General features: G+C 40.5%; 3 protein-coding genes across 3 annotated transcripts; all 3 read left to right on the forward strand.

Annotated features, from left to right (window-relative positions):
• Window positions 1-3,170: 3,170 nt before the first annotated feature.
• LOC310932502 (H-2 class II histocompatibility antigen, E-S beta chain-like) lies at window positions 3,171-5,721 on the forward strand (the record flags this gene model as incomplete). Its single annotated transcript, XM_083895827.1, has 5 exons — window positions 3,171-3,228; window positions 3,554-3,775; window positions 4,134-4,415; window positions 5,318-5,428; window positions 5,617-5,721. 5 exons carry the CDS (start codon window positions 3,171-3,173, stop codon window positions 5,682-5,684), a joined length of 741 nt encoding a protein of 246 aa, XP_083751953.1. The 3' UTR covers window positions 5,685-5,721.
• A 3,831-nt stretch (window positions 5,722-9,552) lies between these two features.
• On the forward strand, window positions 9,553-10,557 carry LOC310932571 (SPRY domain-containing SOCS box protein 4; the record flags this gene model as incomplete). Its single annotated transcript, XM_083895897.1, has 2 exons — window positions 9,553-10,297; window positions 10,427-10,557. The coding sequence occupies 2 exons, from the start codon at window positions 9,553-9,555 to the stop codon at window positions 10,555-10,557; spliced, it is 876 nt and encodes a 291-aa protein (XP_083752023.1).
• Window positions 10,558-12,115: 1,558 nt separating this feature from the next.
• Window positions 12,116-21,503, forward strand: msh5 (mutS homolog 5; the record flags this gene model as incomplete). Its single annotated transcript, XM_083895940.1, has 26 exons — window positions 12,116-12,136; window positions 12,462-12,572; window positions 12,661-12,784; window positions 12,872-12,952; window positions 13,258-13,311; window positions 13,419-13,540; window positions 13,665-13,774; window positions 14,029-14,064; window positions 14,206-14,288; window positions 14,370-14,415; window positions 14,775-14,913; window positions 15,366-15,428; window positions 15,518-15,646; window positions 15,724-15,796; window positions 15,878-15,987; window positions 16,109-16,189; window positions 16,281-16,368; window positions 16,477-16,544; window positions 17,332-17,450; window positions 17,527-17,653; window positions 18,110-18,259; window positions 18,399-18,473; window positions 19,889-20,035; window positions 21,010-21,147; window positions 21,228-21,301; window positions 21,383-21,503. 26 exons carry the CDS (start codon window positions 12,116-12,118, stop codon window positions 21,501-21,503), a joined length of 2,490 nt encoding a protein of 829 aa, XP_083752066.1.
• Between the last annotated feature and the right edge of the window lie 1,701 nt (window positions 21,504-23,204).

Consider the following 23,204-nt stretch of genomic DNA (forward strand, 5'->3'; position numbering starts at 1 on the left):
GCCCTCGGTCAGATTTTGTACGGCCCGCAGTTTCAGTTCTATCCTGTATTATTTGTGGCCCAGGAGGGACTGCGGCAGCAAATCGGCCTCAATCCCATGTCATTTCCTGTTACCTTATTATGTTATTATGATATCTGACTCCAGATGTGAAAGAAATGCAGAATTGTTTCCTTTGTCCATTCCTGCGTAATTTCGATTGGGTTACATCTCCAAATCTAAGATGATAATTGTGACAAGGACAATAAAATGATTATAAAACATGGCCTTTGTGTGTAAATTTGGCTGTTAAAAAAGGTTCTTAAAGACTACTATTGGCCCTGAGAAATCTTTACATTATCAAATTTGGCCCTCGTTATAACAAGTTTGGACACCCCTGTTTTAAAGGGACACTATGTAGTATTTATATAACCCAAAATCCACTTTTTTATACATATTATGTGCTCCTGCATTGTCTAGTCGCTGTATAATAGTTTTTGTTTCATTTTCGTAGTGTTTCAAAAAGTCATGTAAAATAACATGGTCGCGGGCCGCGGTTGCATAGCCACTGTTAGCAGCGAGACGCCATGTTTCTACCGGAGCCTGTAAGGACAAACGCGAGAGAACAAATCAAGCGTCGCTTCAATTGTAGCGGAAGTCCCGCCTCCACGCTCTCCGCTTCGTCTGCTACGGCCGCGGTAGCTCGCCCTCTCCCTCGCCTCACGAACCTCATCTGCTGACACGGAGAAAGACGACGAGGACGACATTTGACCGGCTGCGGACACCGTATCGCTCAGGGAAGGGAGGGGGTGAGCAGAGGAGCAGTTAGTTGTTGTAAATTTCAGCCTCTCCCCTAGATGGCACTATAAACTACTTACTTCATTCGTTGAGTCAAAGTTATGATTCATTTTAAATCACACATTTAGTTGTGATAAAAGTCACGAAATAGATTTTTTTTAAATGTTTTCATAAAAAACATACCAAGCGCACATTTGCAAATTTCACAAATTCAATCGGATTTTGAAAATTTTTTAGTGCTTTTTGCTCAGTTGTGTTTGCATAGTTGGTGAAAATTAAAAGGAATGTCTATTTTTCTTCAGATTGTGTGCTGAAAGGAAGGATATAAGGCACTACACTGCACATTCTTCTCTCTCTCCTCTGTTTATAAAGATTAGGTAAATTATGTTTTAACATATTAATGGAAAAAAGCAGCCTCAATGCTCTGTGTGCTAAGGGTTAAAGGGGTTTATTAAACTGCCATATGAACAAGCATTTTATACTTACAATTGTGTTTTATGTTTTTTTAGAAGACAAGCTAAAATAAGATCCAAAATAGGGCAGGAGCAAGTAACAAGACAAGCAGCCGGTGAGGGTAAAAATGTCAATTAAAAACAGGAACAGGACGCAAAACTGACCAGACAACCCAACAAGGACAATGGGAAGTCAGGAAAATTCAACACAAGTGAATTCAGGCAATCACAATTGAGGGAAACCATTAACCTGAAGTAAAACCAGAGTATGCTAAGTTAAACTGCAAACTAACAGGACACATTGTTTGTGATTTAAGAGTTTAATAAAAAATGTTCCCAAGAAAAGCCAACACATACAAACCTACACATTACTTCAGGGTAACATACATGTCATGATGTTCAGTACTCATCCTGCGTGACCTATCAGCAGCATTTGGACCATACTCTCAAACATGGGCATTGTTCAATTTGCATTAATATCGACTTCCTGTCTCTGACTCCTTCCAAGATAGCAAGAAACTTGTTATGATTGAGGACCAGTTGACCTTTACAGATCATGTTGCACTATTCAATATAAGAAATATTAGACTGTGCCTAACTCAACAGGCTACCCAGCTCTTAGTACAGGCCTCGGTCATTTCACAGGCCTCCCGACCTGTGCTGTGAAACCACTACAGTTCGTCCAAAACATGGCGGCACGCCTGATCTTCAATGTCATCCCTCTGCTCCCACCTACTTAAATGCTCTCCTAAAGGCTGATGTTACCCCTGGACTGCTCCGTTCATCAAAGGATTGTCGTCTGGCGGTGCCAACACCCCTCACAAGACAATCCAGACTCTTTTCATGTGTCGTTCCACTACCAGAACAGGGGCATCCCTGCCTATCTTCAACAAGCATTTGAAAACATAGCTCTTCCAAGAGCATCTTCTGTCCTAGCACTTACCTTACCCCGCTCCTTCTCCTTCTGCACTTGGATCCACCTCGGCACACTCACCCTCTATCAGTTCACTGTTCCTATCTGGTGGAGTTCTTTCCAAGACTCCTTCTATGTAGCTTATTGTATGTAATGTTCATTCATTCATTCATTCATTCATTCATTCATTTTCTGCTGATTTATCCTCCACATAAAGGTTGCTGACATGGGGCAAAGGGTTGAGGTTACACCATGGACAGGTCACCAGTTGCAGTGTCAACATACAGAGACAAACAACCATTGACTCTCACATTCACACCTATGGCCAACTAAAAATATTCAATCAACCTCTGCACATAAACCCATGCGCGCACACACACACACACACACACACACACACACATACACACCTAAGTGTAAATTCACACAGCTTTTTCTCACCTTCCAGATAATGTGGGAAATTCCCTTTACTGGTGAGGATTTAATGTTCAATTCAAGGCTTGAAGGAAATGAATGATTCATTATTGTGATTAACTGTTGACTGACTATATTTTTATGAATCTGTGTTAATCATAGTTAATCCAAAAGTCATTGAAGTAGTTTGTGGTATTGTAGATTTCTTGAATTGTCGGTGATTCAGTAGAACTCTACAAGTCCAGTTGCTCCTGATTCTGTGACTTTTGAATCATATGCACCATTGCTCTCATTTGCAGATCATGTTCCCACTAAGGTACAATGTTGGAAAGTCATGCCACGTAATATTTGAATATTTTACCAGATTCTGACATTAGGCCTTCTTTCACACAAGAAAAACCCTTTATGGATTAAGGATTTAGCCATAAACACTAACCTCAAATATGCATAATTCCACATAATGACACAAATGTGCATTGTGTGTAAAAAGCAGAACAATATCTGTCAAAGGTAGGACACAAAATATTCCACGCCTACATACAGTGCATTAATGCTGCTTCACTTCCTCCTGTCAGGCTGTAGTTTACTTTCTCTTTTATCCGCTCTCATTTGACACCATGTGTTGTCGCGGCTTCTTTTTACTGCTGTGTGTATTTCTGTTATTTTCAAGAACAGGTAAGTGACATTGAAATAGTGTCTGTCAGTGTTTAACTGTTGAAATAATTAGTGTATAAATAACTGTGTGTGTGTGTGTAGCAGAATACATATACAGTATGTACAGGCTGCTGAGCTGTTTGTGTACTTGTGTGTATGCAGGGTTTTTACTATTTTGGGTGACAACGAATGAAAGGTTTTCACTGTGAATAAAGGGATTTGAATCAATGTCATGATTCCCACCTGGCTACAATTACAATTTAAAGAGCTCATGAACATTTTGTGTGTGAGAATGAGAAAATACATCTTTGTATGTCACTGAATGTTTGTTGGCTTTATGTTTCAGACGCTTACTATGGCTATGGTTTAATACGTTGCCAGGCTACGACTTCTTCTGGTGTCGTTTATCTGGAACAAATCTACTTCAACAAGAGGCTAGTTGGCCAGTTCAACAGCACCTTTGGAAAATTTGAGGGCTACACAAACTATGCAAAGGAAATCGCCGACCAACTCAACAAAAACCCGGCGTTTTTGAAGCAAGAAAAAAAGAATGAAATGACATGCAAAAGTAATGCATATCTGATGGATGTTTTCCTTTCCAAAACAGGTAATTTGAAAATGTAAAACAAGTCAATGCATAACATTGAATACCAAAAAAGGGAGGTTTTCAGGCTCTTTTTTTTTTTTTTTAGTTTAATTCAGCTTCATTAATGACTCCTTTATAAATAGTCTTAATAATTTTAAATGACAAACAAAACAAACAACTCATCGATTAATAAAAAAAATAATTATAGTCTTACACAACTTTGTTGGTTGTAATAGAATGTGATTACAGTCACGCATTATAATCTATACCTATAGTGGTTCATTAAAAGATCTGTGATCTCATGCTCTGTGTGTGTGTTTGTTTGTTTGTTTTCCTCTAGTTGAGCCCAATGTCAGGCTGCAATCTGTTGAGTCAGTGGGCAGCAGACATCCTGCCATGCTTGTCTGCAGTGTGTACAACTTTTATCCCAAAGTTATCAACGTGACATGGCTGAAGGATGGAAAGACTGTGACATCTGACGTGACGACCACTGACGAGCTGCCCAACGGGAACTGGCTCTACCAGATGCACTCCCATCTGGAGTATACGCCCAAACCTGGACAGAGAATCACCTGTAAAGTGGAGCATGCCAGTTTCCGTGAGCCCAAACTTTATCACTGGGGTAAGATGGACAGATTACATTACTTATTATGTCTTGCATTTAGCTTCTAGTTTTCAAGTTATTTGCAATACCAGGGCAAGAATACAATTTAACAGAGGTGGAAAGTAACTAAATACATTTACTCAAGTTACTGTATTGAATACTTTTTTTTTGGTGTATTTTGTATTTTTTTAAGTACAATTTAAAATCAGGATTTTGTATTTTACTTGAGTACGTATTGACTCAAGTATTGTACTTAGTTACTTTATAAATCCTATCCGTTACTGAGTAAAAATAAACATTCAGCACAATGAAGACCTACAGGGGGAAAATATACACCAGAACCAGACGAATGATGATGTGATTAGCACCAGCACTGGCGCGTGAACATAGAGGGCGAGCGCCAAAAGTGACGTAATGCCCTGTGTCGCACCGGGCGCATGAGCTCCAAAATAGTTTTGGATTCCTGACCTCTTGTCATATTTCTACTACCCTCACACCCCACGTAAAGTAACTAAGTAACTTTTACTTTTACTACATTTCAAATTTCTGGAAGGAGTTTGCATGTTCTCCCTGTGTGTGCGTGGGTTTTCTCCGGGTTCTCCGGCTTCCTCCCACAGACCAAAAGCATGCAGATTTGGGGATTAGGTGAATTGGTCACTCTAAATTGACTGTAGGTGTGAGAGTGGGAGTGAATGGTTGTTTGTCTCTATATGTGGCCCTGCGATGGACTGGTGAACTGTCTAGGGTGTACCCCGCCTGGATAAAGCGGTAGATAATGGATGGATGGATGTTATACTGGAGGATTGTCATATTTTTTTGACTGGATGTTCAATAGACTAAACATATATGTAGAATATTATTTTGGGGAATGAGTGAAGGCTTCATAAGAATGTAACTGTACATGTTATTCATGTTTTCAGACCCCATGTCTGAGTCACAGAGGGAAAAGTTTGCTGTTGGGTCGGCAGGGTTTGTGCTGGGATTTGTCATTTTACTCGCTGGGGCAATTTACTACAAGAAGCACTTACCTGGTAAGAAAACAGAATATAATGTCTGTCTGTTGTAGCTTTTACATTTGTGAAATGTCTGAAATTAAAAATCCATGCTTCTTTGTCAACATTTATTGTCAGATGTCTCTTTTGACATGTTTTTTTGCAAATGATTGTGATTCATATTGAACAAATGTTTCACTCTGCTTCTCTCTTTGTTTTTACTTTAGGTCGTGAGTTAGTGCCAACGAGTGGCGGAAATAATTGTGACCCTGACCCTGAAACGACAGAGGAATGAAAACGTTAAGTGACGTGAATCACGCGGCTCTTTGGACAAAAGTGCTTAGCTCACCTTTCAGAGGTTGTGTGCTGATATGCTGTAACTCTGCAGGAGTCATATTAAGTAAGGTTTTTATTTGTGTTAGCCAAAAACTGCTTTTGATGCTGTATATCTTGCATATTTAAATGTGCACTTGAAGGGGGGAGAAGGAGAAGGTGAGTGTGACTGGCCTCGGTCGTGTAATATATAAGCGTTAGAAGTGTCAAAGACACTGAATAATATATGTTCTGTGTGATTATTGTAAAGTAAATCACATTTTATGTGACAATCACAATTAAAGTTCTCATTTGTTTCATGATGGTCGGATTTAAATGAAGGTAATTAACTAGAATTTAATCTTTTCCTTATTTGCACATTTTGTAGTTTCCAATGTAGCTGATGACGGCACTGTGGTTCTCTTCTCTGTACTTTTATGGTGGATCATGCATGTGAAGTTAATAAAAGTTGAAAAGGTAAATTCCCAGGCTCTTCTTTGATATGTATGAATCAAAGAATTACAAACCAAGTCGAGCACAGTGAACTTTGGCTGCTGTTTGTTCATTTGATCTAGTTCCAGCACAATAACTGAAGGAATTTAGACAGTATAACCAAACCAATGGCAGTGAAAAACATTTTTAGGCAGGAACTTTTTCAGATATATAGTCTTATATTCTATATTCTGTATAATAAAAAGTAAAAGAGTTTTTGTCATTCCAGATCTGAGCTGGTACATTTCGCAAAGAGAAACAACACTGATAATCATAGTTTATTTTCAGCTATAAAGTCCAAATGCTTCATACTTGGAGCCTTGTTGCTGCTGTGATAAAGTCCGTACAGGTCAATAAAATCTGTTTCATTTTTGTCATACAATAAGTGTTTCGACAACAGTTTAACAGAACAGAATAAACAATCTAATGGAAGAAACTTCTCAACTGAGAAATCGGAAATTCCTTTGCGGTTACTGGCATCAACAAGTTCGGAACACGGAAGGATTTGATCTGTCGTAACAATAAACCTGTTGTTCAGGTCACAGAGCAGAAAACACAGATCTAAATCAATCTGACGTAACACTTTGTGTCTCAGTCCAAATGTGATATTTGTGTTTGCTGATTGTTTAACGATATCCTGAACTCACTCATTCACATTAACCTTTATTCTGCAAATCTAACAATGTTATATAGCCTCTGCACTAAACTAAACATAAAAGTCAGTCTAGCTGATTTGACCTACTTTCCACCATGTTTGCAGGGTGAAAAAAAAACCCTCAGAGATAAAAGATAGCCTTCCTGTTTTGTGGCTTCATTAAAAAAACAAGTTTGATCAGATTAGATGCACTGGACCTTGAACAGAAAAAATACCCAGGGAATGAAGTGAGAAAATAAAACAAGGAAGAAAACACTGAGGTTGAATGATTTGTATTGTCACTCTACATTTTTTTTACCCCCAGTAGTTAATTAGATTTCCCTACAGTAGCTGACCTTATAAAAATCATGGGTATTATGGATATATGAAAGAATGGTGGTAGAATAGCTCACAAAAAGGAAATATATGCACAGTTATTGCCACACTTTTCCTGATGAACAAATAAATCACACTTCACAAATATAATATAATAAATATATATACATAATTGGAAAATTATGGAATGAAATGAGTGGAGCTGTCTACTCTGTACTTTGTCAGAAAAGCATTCAAATACAGACACCTTTTGTCCCTTTTTGAGTGCATTTTCTGAGCTGCTGCAACAAAAAATATTGGATATGAAATGCTATGGGTAAAAACAGTCTCTCTATAATTAGCACCATCAAGGTTTCTATATTTGTGTGCAAACAAAATAAGAAAACAAACAGAATTTGACCATGAGCCTGAAGTGTTGCCTGTGAGACAGTGAGCGGGGCTTCATTGCCCTCCTCTCGCGCACGCGCTCTCCGCAACAATGAGCCGATTTGGGTTCTATTTTATTTTCCTCTTCTTATTGATTAAAAGCCCGAGTTTGCTGCTCTTCCTGTGTTTCGCCGTTTATGTTTACATTCACTACAGAACACGGTGAAAGCCTCCGGACGGAAGAGAAGGTGGACACGCGCCGAAGATGTAGGTCAATAAACGCGTCACGATGACATGCCCTCGTCCTTGTCTCGGCGCCGCCGGATGGCGTCAGTCTGCCGTGATGGACTGTGGTTTTTCCCTGCTCGGAGGTCGTCTCTTCCCGTGAAAACTGTCCGCCAGCCCACGCCGTCACTGTGGTTACGTTACCGACACAGAGATAAAGACGCAGGAGCGTGGTGATAAGAGACGTTTAAAAACAGACGGAGGCTGAGAGAGAGAGGATGAGCTGCCTTCAACAGTCAGAGGGAAGGAGACCAAACAGCTGGTGAGGCTTTACAATACTTACACTACACAGCAATACAATACAAAACTGTTCTTCTTTAAAAAATGTAGGGTTTTTCTATCTGTTTTTGTTTTTCTTTATTTTTCCTCCAGTACTGTTTTTCCAGGGGTGTGAATTAAAGGTCCAATATGTGAGATGGAAGGTTTATTTTTTTAAAACCTACTTAATTTAATTTTGGTATTTCATAACCTGTCATCTTGCCCCGTCATGTTTCTACGCTGGTCCAAATGGAAAAACCAAATCGAGAAATGAAGAATCCACTTCCCACTTCCAGTGCACTTTTTCTAGTTGGAGGTATAAGGATAAGTCCCACGTCCAACTGGTTTGGATGGGCATCAGTGGTACGGCGAGATGTCTTTCAACTGGAGGGTTGTGGGTTTGATTGAGTCTACATGTCATGTGCAAGACACTTAACCACATGTTGCTCCTGAAGGCTGTGTCGGCATCGTGTGTATGGGTATGAACGATGTGTGCACATAGCTGCATACAAGTGAGTGAGTGAATGGCAAAACTGTAGTGTAAAGAGGCTTTGAGTGGTCTTCAAGACAAAAAAAAAAAAAAAGCTATAAAAAAACATCACATTTACTATTTATTTGTTTGGGAAACACTTTTGTTACAGTCTGCAGTTTCACAATTTGATGTCTCTAAGGACCCTTTTTGCACCTGCCATTAAAATGTGTTTTCTGTGATGGGATTGCAGTGGGATAGTGTTTGACCACTTTCAAGTACAGATGTAAATACACCTGTGCAGATGCATTGAGGGCAGATTGTTCCCCTGTCTGTCAAACCACTGAGGGAGGTGGACGGAGACACTTTGTGATTACAGAAATATGTAATTATTCATCTGCCACTTCAGTCTATTCAACATTATTAAAGGTGCATTATGTTATAAATCTAAAGCAACTGGCCATAAAATCCTCCTAATATGTCACAGAGACTCAGGAATAATGTTCATATAACAAACTGAACTCACCAACAACAACAGTACAGCCAAAGTATTTGCATAAAAAAAAAAAAAAAATTGCAGACTGCAAATCATGTTTATGTTTTGAAATCATGTTTTGGCATGTGGCGCCCCCTACCGCCGCCTACCAATCATTGCAGTCAGTAGAGTCTTAGCTGCCGAGTGACCACGGGTTGCCAGTTACGTCAGAAAACGAAACCTAAAAGACCTCTGTATTTTCAATTTGAATGTAGTAACAGTTTTTGGGCACATTCTTACATATGGCACCTTTAAGTCATACCTTACTTAATGTTTTCTGCAGTTTTGTTTATTGTTGTCTATTTCAGTATACTATTCTGCTTTACTCTGGGTACATTTACATAAAATAAGCTGTAACTTCCTTAATTAGAGCTCATTAACTTATCATACTTCTGTATGTGTTTTCTGTCCTCTCCCCAGTTCTTCTCTGACGACATTTAGCCGTGACTCTTCCTGTGTCCACACTGTTAGCACCAATGGGCGTCTCGCTGTCACTTTGGTTGTACAGCAGGAAAGCTGACAGCCCCCCGTCTTCCCCCTCTCCGTCAGCTTTCCGTCCTCTGGCTGTCCCCACCTCCTCTCGCCTCACGGTGACTCTCAACTCCTCTCCGGTCTCTCCGGGAGACGGTCGATCGCGCTGGAGCTCAGTCCGCCGCTCTCCTCACTTCCAGCTCTCTGCCTGCAAACAGAAAGTGACGCGTTCGCCCGTCGAGCTGAGTAGCGACGGGGCGAGATCGGAGGTGGGAGTGAAACATGGGCTTCACATATGGGAGGTGCTGTGGAACCCTGACCACAGAGGGAGCCACGCTGTCATAGGCATTTCCAGGCTGGAATGTCCACTGCAGGCTGCAGGGTACAATGTCCTGGTGGGGGGAGATGCACAGTCCTGGGGCTGGGAACTCAAAACCAATCAGCTCTGGCACGGTGGACATAATCTGGGACTTTACCCCAAGAAGACGAAGCAGTGTCATTCTGAGGCTTCTGAGAAGTCGGAGCCGCCTCAGAGTTACAAATCAGTAGATGCTGAGAGTCCTCTTCCCATACCTGAACGTGTCCTGCTGGTCCTGGACGCTGATGCTGGGACTCTGGGATTCGTTGTTGACGGCAGCTTTCTTGGCATAGCTTTTACGGGCCTTCCTTGTGGGGTGGAGCTGTTCCCAGCGGTGAGCAGTGTGAGAGGAGGAGCCACCATACGACTACGATACCTGAACGGTGCCTCACGTGAGTATCTAGTCATTGTAATACAGATAGATATTCAGTCATTTAGGACATTTAGGATATTATAATTTAACTGAAAAAAAAATACACACTGTAACTTTAATACTTTTTAATTCTCTTTCATTCATTCAGGTGATCCTCCAGCCCTGATGGCTCTATGCGGACTGTCGATTCGTCAGTTTCTTGGGCAGCAGAGGCAGAATCAAACTGACAAACTGCCTCTACCGCCCTTTCTTCAGAACTACGTGCTTTCTAGCCGTTAATGTGCACACAAATGCATACATTATCGCACATGATAGGAATGCTTTAGTTAGTAATCTGCCAAAAATAGGACACACATGATGTATTACATGATATTTAATTCATGATTGAATGAAAATGACCCCTGAAAGTGTTCCCTCCTTTTAATTGCCAAAACGTTGATGCCTAGCCTTGCACTTTTTTTTAGTAAATCGTGGCCTTTTCGTAATGTGTATAATGTAGACTTCACAACTGGATTGCACATTGTACTAAGTACACACAGTGCACTTCCTTTTATGTAAAATTATGTATATAGTGTATGTGTATGCTTGATGAGTACACTTTATTATTTGTCTTTTTATTACGATGTGATGATGATTTTTTTTATGTCCTCACTGAGAAAAAATGAATTGAGATTCAATGCAGCATGCATTTTGTGACTGTCTGAATGTCTATTTATTAATGAAATAAATGACTTGTTTAAAAAAGTAATTGTTGGCATTTTTTCTGCAAATAAGATTTTATTAAACGGTATTGAATGTTTATTCTCCAATTTTTTTTATTTTATAGTACTTTTAAGCCTGCACTGCACACTTCGACCACAAGAGGGAACTCTGTCTATATTCAAAAAAAAGGGACGCATTAAACAATATTTCCAAAGACCTAGAGCTATTTTATCATACACAAGTGATTATCATATGTCAAGTTGAACAAGTATTATTTCTGTATTTTAGGTTCCTACAGCATCATACATTGTTATTGACACAATAATGAATTTCTAGTTGTGTTGGTGCTGAAATGATGCATGGAGGGTGAGCGAATGCAAAGAAAGTCCTATAAATCACCCAAAATTAAATGTATTCATAGATGCTTAGTATTTCTATAAAGAGAATTACCATTCAGCTTATTATTTGTTCATATATAACGATAATTATGTATCTTACGTTTGTCCCAAATGATGAAAAGTTTTGATTCTGATCTCAGTTGTGCCCTGGAAACACATGCAGCTTGTTGAGAGTTGACGCAGAGTAAAGGCTTCCTTCTTTCGCGTGTTGGTCCGGTATTAAAAAGGTAAATGCCTTAAATTGTTTTTAACAATAATAACAACCAACAAATTGTGTAAGTTTATGACAAGGAACTAAAACCAAAAGGTAAAATAACGATGTAATTTGGGTAAAACGGGGCTAGCTTGCGTACATTAGCCACGTTAAGCTAACTAAAGCTAGCATTAACTGTCTGTCATAAAAGTGCTTGGAAAAGTGGTTGAAAAAGTTATTAATATGTGTGTTACTCAGTAGTTTAAGTTTTGGGATGTTGGGTATTTATGAGTTTTATTTATTTGCTTTATAATGTCAGTAAAAATATCACTATAAGATAAGTAGAGTGCTTATAATTCTGACACTGTTTAATTTTTGTCAGATTGCAAAGTAAAATGTTGAATGTAGGACTTTATTTATGCTACAATAAAATTGCTCGAAAATAGATAGAGATTTTTAATAGTCAGTTAAGCAGTTGTCACAATAATTATGATAAAGATTAGGAATTGGACAATAATCTGATGCAAACTTGTATCTGGATAGTATGGAGCCCTGCAAGGGTCAGGTGTGGAAAAAATAGACCCTAGCAGGGCTCCGTAGGTAGCATTCATCGAAATCTTAACATAATGTTTAAAAAAAAAAATGTCTTCATAAATATCACACAAACACACAGTGACCAACTGGTTAAATATAGTTGAGCATTTATCAGCTAAAAAAAAAAAAGTCAGAGACATTTCATGAATCTCCATAACTGTTGATATGAACTCAATCAGTTTAAAGGTTGTTGTAATCTGTCTCCACTATCCACCAGTGGCAGTAAATGTGGTAGTTTTTTGTGGCCCTAACTGATGTAGAACATTAAATTACCTTAATTGTCTTTTTTTTCACAGACCCAACTGTTCATGGCAGCACTAGAAGGTCAGAGAGGAGGAGGAAGTGGTGAGCCAAACGTTGGTCCCCTTGGCATAAATGGAGATGAAGATGAAGGAGAATCACCTGCAGTAAGCTCAGGCATCACACCCACCATCTTAGAAGTAGACTATTCCAACATTAAGATGCACATATTACATATTATGCATGTATTTATAGATTTTACTCAGTGTTTTGGCCCAGCATGGTCAGGTGGGCCTCTGCTTCTATGACAGTGAGGACTCCACTTTACACTATATGATAGACACACCTGACAACCGTGAGCTCCACCTGCTGGCCAGAGGTAAACATACCTCTTCCTCAAACATACTTCAGGTTTTTTTCATGGTCCAAATAATCCAAATATTATGATTAATTGCCCTTTCTTCAGTTATCCAGGAGGTCAGTCCCCACGTAATCATTACCAGTGCAAAGCAGGAGCGCTGCGTGACCCGCTTCCTGCAACAACTTGGTGAGATGTGGGACATGATAAGCAGAGAGAAGGGAAAACATAAACACGTCACAAATTAGTTTTTTGTTTTGATATGATGTGCACAAGCTGTTTCTGGGTCAAGGCGTTCAGTAAGATAAGGGATACTTGATACTACAACGCAAGTCATGATAACAGAGTGACATTGTACCCTGCAGCCTGCAGAGTGTCTGTATAAGTGTTACACAAGAAAACACATTAGATTTCACAATATAAAATTACACCATAAACAACTGTTTTCTGATGATGTCTTTAATGTTATCCATCTCCTCTTTGTTATATCCCAGGTTCAAATCCAGACTACAATCCAGAGGTGGTTACTTATCCGTATGTTGACTTTGGTAAACGGATGTCCTCTCATAATATTCAAACATTAGATTTAGGCTTGATTTCTGTATACAATTTGAATGATTTTCTGCAAAAAGTGGGTTCATTTAAATTGTCACAGGTCTGGAGGTCAGTAAGCAGAGGCTGCTCGCTGCCCATCTGCCTTTTGTTCCTGCTTCCATTTCTGAGAGAGACAAATTGTCCTACCTCTCCTCCTGTATCTCCTTTGACTCTCCCTTGATGGTGAGTCCCCTGTATACACCTAATACTTTCTTTTAGTCATTGGTCTTACTGCAGGAGCTGGTTTCACAAACTGTCAATCATTTGCTTCTCTGTACATTTGTCTGCATGTGTGTCTTTTATGAAGCTGAGGACTGTGGGCGCTTTGCTCAAATGTTTGGACAGGAGGAGAGTGGGAGTAGAACTGGAAGACAGCAGTGTTAGAGTTCCTATCCTTCAGTTCAACACCTACACACTGTAAGGCACATAAATGTTGCTCTTCACACACACACACACACACACACACACACACACTCGGGACTGTGATTACACATTTTCTAAAATGAGAACGCTGAAACAGTTTTTTTCAATGATGAATGGCTTTTTACTGCTCTCTGAATCATTTACTTACAGTGTTGTGTTTTCATAGTATATATACATTTACTGTACTCACATTTTGCATTTTCATGAACGATAAATCTATAAATAATACACTGTGCTTCATCCTATAGGAGAGGTGTGGTGTATATTGATCGAGACACATACAGGTATGGGTGTGTTAAGAATGTGCAGTTTGAAATTCAGTCCATAAAATCTTATAAAAACCTATGTGTTTAGTTATTTTGTGGATACAAAAGACCTTGTTTGATCAGGTTTTTCATAAACTGAGGCGTTTTGTATTGGTCCAGTGTACTGCAAATCTTCAAGTCAGAGCTTCACCCGTCAGTGTACAAGCTGCATTCAGGAGAAAAAGAAGGACTCAGTCTTTATGGTGCAGCACTTTTATTCATTTCACTTCTCTTGCTATTGTTATTGTGCGATCACTAATGATTTCCTCTGTTGTTTCATACAGGTATATTGAACCGCTGCAGGTGTAAGTTTGGCTCCAGACTGCTCCGGTGAGAAACACCTTTGTCTATTCACACTTGGGTTTTAAATTTATTTGGGAAATTATCTTTACGTTCAGAAAAGCACAAGTATATCATTTCCATTAACAGTACAGAGAAAAATGCTCACTTCCAAGATTTCTAGGTTTGTAAGTAGACCTCGTTTCAAAAGTATCAGCCTTATGTTTATCCCAGTATTTCTATTGCTCCATTTCTGTTAATGGTACAACTACAAGGAGAAATGCATATCTGAAGTATTTACATCCAGAGAAGAGGATGAAGAACACTTAGAGCAGGGTTTCTCACACCCAGAGTTATCACTATGTAGTGCAAAACACTGTCGTCTAAGCGATGTCCTGTTCTTCTGTCAGCCAGTGGTTTCTGCGCCCGACACAAGAGCTGGCCGTGTTACACAGGAGACAGGAAGTGATACGATTCTTCACATCGCCTCAGAACTCAGACGTCCAGAGCACCCTGCAGTCCTCGCTACGCAACATCAGAAACATACCAGTAATGGCTCTGACCCAGTCACCTCTTTTTCGTCACACCTGTGACCAACTAATGTCACCACTTCATTAAAGATCCAGTGTGTAAGAATTAATGGCATCTAATGGTGAGACTGCAGATTGTCAGCCACCACTGATTTCCCAAGTGTCTCAGGGAGCCGTGGCGGCCTTCTCACACCAGAAAGTATGTTCTTATTGGTTTGCGTTGTAGGCTTCAGTTTCATATGGAGAACACAGGCTCTGGCTAGTTTCTGCATTCAGGCCACTGTGGAAACATGACAGTGCAAGATGGCAGCCTTCATAAATCGATATAAAAGTATTATTCTCAGGCTATGAAAACCAAATTATTTCTATTAATTTTGTGCCAATAAACTTTCCTAAATGTTACACACTGGACCTTTAAAATGTCATGTCAGCTCTTTGAAGCCAGTGTGTGTGTGTGTGTGTGTGTGGTAGACTCTTCTTCGCAGGATGTCCCTCTCCAACACTAAAGTGACCGACTGGCAAAGTCTCTACAAGGTTGGAGGAGCATTGTTAATGTGCACACACACACCCTTTCCATGTGACAGGTTAAATGTGTTGATTATGTGTGTGTGTGTGGTTGTCAGATGGCGTACAGCGCAGTGTGTATCCGAGACACAGTGCGACACCTGCCTCAATCCATTCAGCTTTTTCACGAAATCAGTGAGGGGTTCTCTGATGACCTCCACCATATCACCTCCATCATCAGCCGAGTTGTGAGTCCCCATCTCATTACACACACACACACACCAGTGTTCATGAGTTTAGTCTGTCTCTGATTCGGGACATTTAGGTGGACTTTGAAACCAGCATTGCAGAGAACCGCTTCACCATCAAACCAAATGTGCACCCTGCAATAGATGAGAGTAAGTAGAGTGAAGTGTTGGTTTAATTTGGGAGAGTTTTTATAGGCTGCTTGAACTGAACTTTCTCTCTCCCTCTGTCAGAGAAGAGGAGGATGATGGGATTGTCTGACTTCTTGACAGACGTTGCTAGAAGAGAGCTGGAACATCTGGATGATCACATTCCGTCCTGCTGTGTCATTTACATCCCTCTGGTCTGATGTTTATGGCTCATTATGTCTTTGCAACAATTGCATTTTTATTTAGTCATCTGGCTTGTGTCCTCATGTTATTTGCTCGAGTTGGGGTTCATAATATCAGATATTCTCCACACAGATTGGATTCCTGCTCTCCGTCCCTCGCCTGCCCAGCATGGTGGAGAGAGAGGACTTTGAGATAGAGGGGCTTGATTTTATGGTTTGTTTTTAGATGTATCTTGTTTGTTTCTGCTCAGTTGCTCATGTTTTTATCATCTACATGATCATGTCTGTGTGCGTACGTTGGCTAGTTTCTATCAGAAGACCGTCTGCACTACCGCAGCCAGAGAACCAAGGAGCTAGACAACCTCTTAGGAGACTTACACTGTGACATAAGAGGTATTTTACTTTTTCACTAATCGGAAATATTGACCTGAGAGACATTTTTACCCCACACACACTTCACTTCCCCAAACGTCTACTGATGTTATGCTTCCTCTCTCTCAGATATGGAGACAGCAGTAATGACACAACTGCAGAACACAGTTCTGGAGAGGAGCAGCTCCCTTTACAAGGCTGGTTTGAGTCACTGTGCTATTCCACATTCAGTATTCAAAATATGACTCGGATTAAATGACTGTTCGTGTGAAACTGTGTGGGTGGATTTTGGTTATGTGCGTTCTTCAGCTGGGATGTGTTGTTCATTTCGATTCTAACGCAGGAAATGAAACCATCACAAGTTCTTTTCAAGTGCTGTAATATTTGTCTTGATGAATGCATAGATGATGATGAATGCTGGAACTGCAAGTTATTTTAGTATCGGCAGAATAAGCCTTAAGGGCAGATGATAATTGAAAGTTTTAATGATTGTGGCTGTGGTTTGAATTATCTTGCTATTAGACTGATTGCAGCTTTGTTATTAGATTTGTCCAGAGGCAAGATTTTTATTGTTTGCCATTGTGACACTTAAAAAGCATCTCTTTGTTGCCCTTGTTTTAGCTGGAAAATAACAGGCGTTACAAATAACATGAACAATGAGTCTTTTCAGTTAATCAGTGAACCAGCATGAACCCTGAAACAGAGGAAGCTAATTGGATGTCAATCATCATTATGTCAATATGTCTGCCATTTAATAGGATTATTTAGAATCAAACCTATGTTTTTCATTAAGCTCTTCTTTAGCTTGTTTTGACCGGTCACAGTAGGAATTAGACGCCATCATTAATATCAGTAGTACATGTGCTTTCCCTGTCAAAAGACGTCAAAATGTAAATCTAAATACTAATAATAGACACTGCTTTGTCGTTGGTAAGAAGACATTTTTGAAGGACATGCAGTGTATTTAATGTGTGTGTTGTGTAGGTTCTGGATCTCGCTGCCGAACTCGACTGTCTGATGGCGATGAGCAACGCCTCCCAGGAGTACAGCTATACCTCACCCAAGCTTTCCAGCCGCAGGACGATGGCAATCACACAGGGCAGGTAGGCACTCGGACGTAAGATGGAAACAGTTATTGCTGTTCAGATTTGTAAATTTGAGTACTTGACTGCTTTCTAGACATCCACTGTTGGAGCTGTGCTCTCCAGTGTTTGTGGCGAACTCCCTCCAGAGCTCGGAGTCACAGGGCAGACTCAAGATCATCACTGGACCCAACTCATCTGGAAAGAGCATCTACCTCAAACAGGAAGGGAAAACATTTATCACCTCAGTAACATGCACAACAATGTGTTTGTGTTTGTTCTGTTTGTTTCTGTATGTTGAACCAGTTTGTGTGTGCCTTAGTTTCCTGTTTACCTGAAATGTGAGAGAGATTTGTAATGCAGATAGGGAATGATATAAACGGACTACATCATTCAGTTTACTGAAAATATAACATACCACAGAGTTAAAACTACAGCACTCTCTCTATGGCAGGGTCCTCATGTCAGTCATCACATCACAATTGCCTCTTTTAAAGGAATGGTTACGTTCAGGAAGAAATCAGACCATGTGAGAGTGAATAAACATGACTTATTAGTAGAAAAGTTTGTATTTGGGGGGGGTATTCACTTCTCTCTCTCATTTATGTTCATAGCAGCAGATATGTAATGTGACCCTCACTTGGTGTGACTTATCTTTCTGACTGACTTGGCCTTCGCAGGTGGGTCTGATTGTGTTCATGGCTCTGATTGGTTCAGACGTGCCGGCGAAGGAGGCAGAGATCGGTTTGGTTGACGGAATCTTCACCCGCATGCAGAGCAGAGAGTCTGTGTCTTTGGGCCTCAGCACCTTCATGATTGACCTCAACCAGGTACACTCACACTCTACCACACTCCAGGTGTGCATTTTTAATAAAGCAACTCCTGCTAGTAACTGTTAGACACACACAGAAGGTGCCAAAAGCAAACAAAATGCAGTGTACTGTAACTGTTTGTGTCTCTTTACTCCAGATGGCCCACGCTCTTAACAGCAGTACTGGCAACTCATTAGTTCTCATCGATGAATTTGGAAAAGGAACTAACACAGTAAGCAGAACCTGTTCCAGCACTCTGCGAATGGAAAACATATGTACTCTATACTCATAACAAGGACACACAGTGTTATTAATGTCAGGCACCTTGAACCAGTCCCAGCCAATATTATCCAATTTAATGCTGCACCATAAACACATCTATTGTCCAGCCCAACATGTGCCACTTATCAGCCACACAATTTTAAAGTCAGCTTGAACCTGAAAAGATAGAAATGGTAACACTATCCTTTGAATTCCACTGTTAAACATTTTTCATTTATTAAATTTTTTATGTCATATAATGAGCTGTAATGTCACATTTTAAAGGTCCAGTTTAGTGACTCTCACAAGCGTGACAGGGAACTACAGCGGCCTTCGCATAACAGGGAGGATTCAATGCCCTTGACTTAAATATATTGAATACAGTCAGTAAATTCAATTTCTGCCAGTAAACCCCTCCTAAATGTTACACACTGGACCTTTACATATGAGAGCATCAACATACAGTATAGTTTGTGTACTTTTTTAATAATAATTCTTTTTTTATTTCCTCTCTTTTGGCTTTGGTAAGTGTAGCATATTTATTGCACTAAACAAGGAAGTGTACAGAAATCATTATGTTCTGAGTATCACTGCATCCCCTGTCTTCCATCACTGTCTGAGGCGTTACTCTGGAGAGGGACCACAAAAGTCCAAAACAATTTTATTTGTCTGAGAAAGAAAAAGAGGCGTGGGAGGCAGAAGCCAAACAACACAACAAAAGAAAATTGCCAGTTAAGGTTGAGTAAGTTGTGTCTTGGGTCCTGGCTTATGGATCATGATTGATAACTTTAAGTCAACAAAACAAAATGAGAAATCACTGTGTCAAAGAAACAGATATTACCATCAGGAGTTGTAGCTGATGTTCTTAAGTTGAATTTTTAAAATGTATGAGTATTTACAATCCTAGTCACTGGAGATCAATGTGACCAAAGGCGAATCCGTTATAACAACAATTCGTAATGCTTGTGTTTAAAATTGTTTTGGCTTGCCTTTTCTGGCTTTATTAGGAAGCATTTCCTGTCTGCCCTTCCACTGCTGCAGGGTTTCTGTTTGTCAATGCTTGGCTTGATATACTCTGCATTAATAAATTAAACAAGATGTCTGGCTTCGTTTCATGCGAATATGAAATATACTTGCCTGCAATGCAATTAAGTAAACATTATCTTGTTGAAATGCTGCACTAATCAGTCATTGAGAAAGGGGAACATCTGGTGTGGATTTTCCTTCACCTCCAAACCAATTTGTTTTTGGCAGCAACTTCAGTGTCAGACTATCAAGGCTTTGTGTAAAGAGCTTTTCCTGAATTAAGACTGAAGACTTTGGCCCACACCAGGTTCCTCCTTCCTCTCTCAGACACACAGCCAACAGTATAATGTTCTCCTTCAGGTGGACGGACTGTCCTTGCTGGCTGCATCGATCTCTCACTGGCTGAGCAAAGCTCCAGTGGATGTTCCTCTCATCTTGTTGGCCACCAACTTCCACAGTTTGCTGCAGCTGGGTCTGCTCCCCTCCTCCACGCTGCTGTCCCTTCTGGTACTGAAAGATGCATCACCTGAGCTGAACTCACACACAATAGGCAAAGTGTTTATGCAAACCTTTAGCTGGTTTTCATCATGTTAAAGCTCCAGGGCAGAATCATGTTGCCCCCCCCCCCCCTCCTTAGTAACTCTCAGTGTAATTACCAAAACACTGCCAGCTTGTCTATATCACCAACTGCCTCTCTCTCTCTCTCTGTGTGTGTGTGTGAGTGAAAGCCTTGACACACTTTTAGCCTTCTGCTGTGCAACAGTTGTTGTTCTAGTTTTCTACAGTACATTGGTAAGTTTTGTGTTGTGTATGTGATGTTTAATGTATCATCACTACTCCAGACATTGCCCAGCAGATTTGGAGCTGTGTGGTGCAGGAACAGCAGCAGCTGTGATTGAGCACATGTAAGCATGTTGTCATGCAGCTGCTTAGGGGAGCGCTTGATTCGTTTGGTGTTCCATTGGAGCACATAAATCTGATCTGAATCTAAATCTCTCACATTATGGGGACTTGTCTTTCTTATGGGGCCAAAAAAACAAGTCCTCATAACATAAATTATAACATGTTAAGGTGAACATTGCGTGGTTAGGATAAGGTTGTCGATAATGGACGATCACATTCATGAGAAGCCATAATCTTGACTGCGATCACAACACAAATGTGGATGTACTGAACATGTACCCAAGTTTTTTTAGGCACCTCTTGGCATTTCCAGCCGTAGTCCAACTGTTTTGCTTCGCTAGTGCTGTATGTAGCTGCTGTGCTTCCTCCTTGTCAACATCACTCTTGACCTAAAATGCGTCACTCTGTGTGGTTGTTTATATTTAGAAGTGACGCACTACAGCTTTAAACTAATGTGCTGCAGAATAATGATGAATACCAAATGTCCAATGAGCTCATGCATTTCAGACAACAGTAGATGGTTATTTTACATATATGTGTTTATGATTTATGCGTGTGTGTGTGTGTGTGTGTGTTAGACTCTAGAGACAGCAGTGGATGGAGATGAGTTGGTGTTCCTGTACCAACTGAAAGAAGGAATCTGTCACTCCAGCTATGCTGCCAACATCGCCACACTGGCAGGCCTGCCAGTTAGTCTTGTGCAGAGAGGAGTGGAGGTAAACACACACACACACACAGTGGTATAAAAGAGTGTGCTTATACAGTATAACGTGACAGTTTGTGTGTGTTTGGTCAGGTGTCTGAACTGTACAGGACAGGAAGGCCCATTAAACATATCGACAAAGCATCGTCAGACGAGCAGGCAAGCAGGTTTGTTGCACTTTAACCTTTAACCTTTATGCTCACACTTGAGCGTAGTGTGTGACACGACTGCATGTGCGTCACTAACAGGTGTCAGGCTGTTGTGGACAAGTTTCTGAACCTAGACCTGGACGACAAAGACGTGGATCTGCACGGCTTCATGAAAGAGGAGCTCCTGCCCTCTGCTGGAGAGCTGCTGAAGCGTAGCTGAGCAGTTGCACTGCCCTGTGGTCAGTTGGTTTCTTCATTCCTCACTGTTTTCAGATGTTATTGAGAGTGAACAGGCTTTCATTGTTACATTTATCTACATACACGACTGAAATGCTGTAGTAGTAACACTGTTCAGAAATATTCAATACCATGTATAGGTTTATGTTACGCAAAGAACACCCTAATGGTTTCTTCTCACATGTTGAAATACTCATAATAAATATGTTTATACTATAGTTAAAAGTAGTGTGTATTAATTCAAAAGACATACAGACAGTACAAAAAAAACCCTGTGAAAGCTGATGCATTTTATGGTTTATTGTTAATATTATGATCCTACTAAGGCTTCAGTGAAGTGCCAGGTAGTTAGCAAAGCCACACCGAGGCACAGTGGGGTAAAGACTCGAAGTTTGCGTGCCGAGTTACAGAACGGTGTGTCACAGCAGTGTTTGGTCATGACGAAGATGGTATTGTTAGGGAAGAGCGCCACCGTTGTCTCCACGCCGCACTCCTCTGCCTTTGCACAACCCAAGGTCTTCACGTCCAGAACATCAGCTACAGAAACAAGACATCGTTTAGTGTCTCGAAGTAAGATAGTTAATACAGTCATGTCGATGTTAAACACACCTGCCTTCCCTCGGCCTGTGAAGCACCGCTCGCCAAGGCTGCAGTTGGTTTGGGTGGTGTAGCAGGCGTCCCAGAAGCCCAGGTCACAGCGGAAACACTCGAGCATCTCCTTCTCTTCTATCAATGCCTCCGCGTCCATGAGCTGCTCCGTTTGCTCTTTCTCCTCACCTGAACAGAAACGGCACGGTTTACTTCAGAAAAACTCAATTAGTCAAACATATTTATTTAATTTCCCTGTTATTTAACCCAGTGAGTCTCACTCAGGTAGGAAACCTCCTCTGCGGAGGAGAACTGGCCAGAGCTTTTATGTAATCACTTGTTGGACACATTATTATTCAAGGGTTGCTGAATGTGTGAAGTGCTGGAGTGTTGTTGCGGGGCATCAAGCCAAGCTGATGAGCTACATTCTGCCAAGCACTAAAGCATCTTGGAAATATTTAGTTTATACTGTGGCAGTCTGGAATTTGTTTCTTTGACTGGGTGACTTGAGTTATTTAGTGTGCTCCAAGCCTTAGGGAGCATCATGTTTTTATTAACTCCACAGATACTGGAATTAATAGAAAACACAGTGGAGGAGTTGGATTCTTCCTGTCACATTGTACTGAACCGTCTCTTTGAAAAGAAAGGATTCCGTCTCGGATCGTCGGATACTTTTCTTAAAAAATGAGTGTGTGCGATTGTCAAAAGAGTTTTCCAAATGATACAAGAGTGAAGAGAAACACATAAAATTAAAATAGCATTCCACAAAATGAACACAACATATTAGAATGGAAGCAGCAATTGTCAGTTGCTAAGTGGCTGGTTCCTGCGCTGCTGCAGTCTAAGGAAGGACTAATCTCCTTCTCATGGCCATAAGATGTTCAGTGAGACTCTCAATCCTTATCCCCTCTCATCTTGTTAGCTAGTGCTCGCTCAGGTTTACAATTGTCATGTCAAATGAGAGTAAAAACACAGCTCATTGTGGTGAGAACACAGCCTTATGATCTATATCTTTACAACAATGAACATTGTCTCATTCCCCATCTTCAAATCCCATCTGAAAACCCAAATTTTTAAACAGACCTACTCCCTCTAT

This window comes from Microchirus variegatus (genome assembly GCF_963457635.1).
Source record: "Microchirus variegatus genome assembly, chromosome: 1".
In the NCBI taxonomy this organism is placed as follows: Eukaryota; Metazoa; Chordata; class Actinopteri; order Pleuronectiformes; family Soleidae; genus Microchirus; species Microchirus variegatus.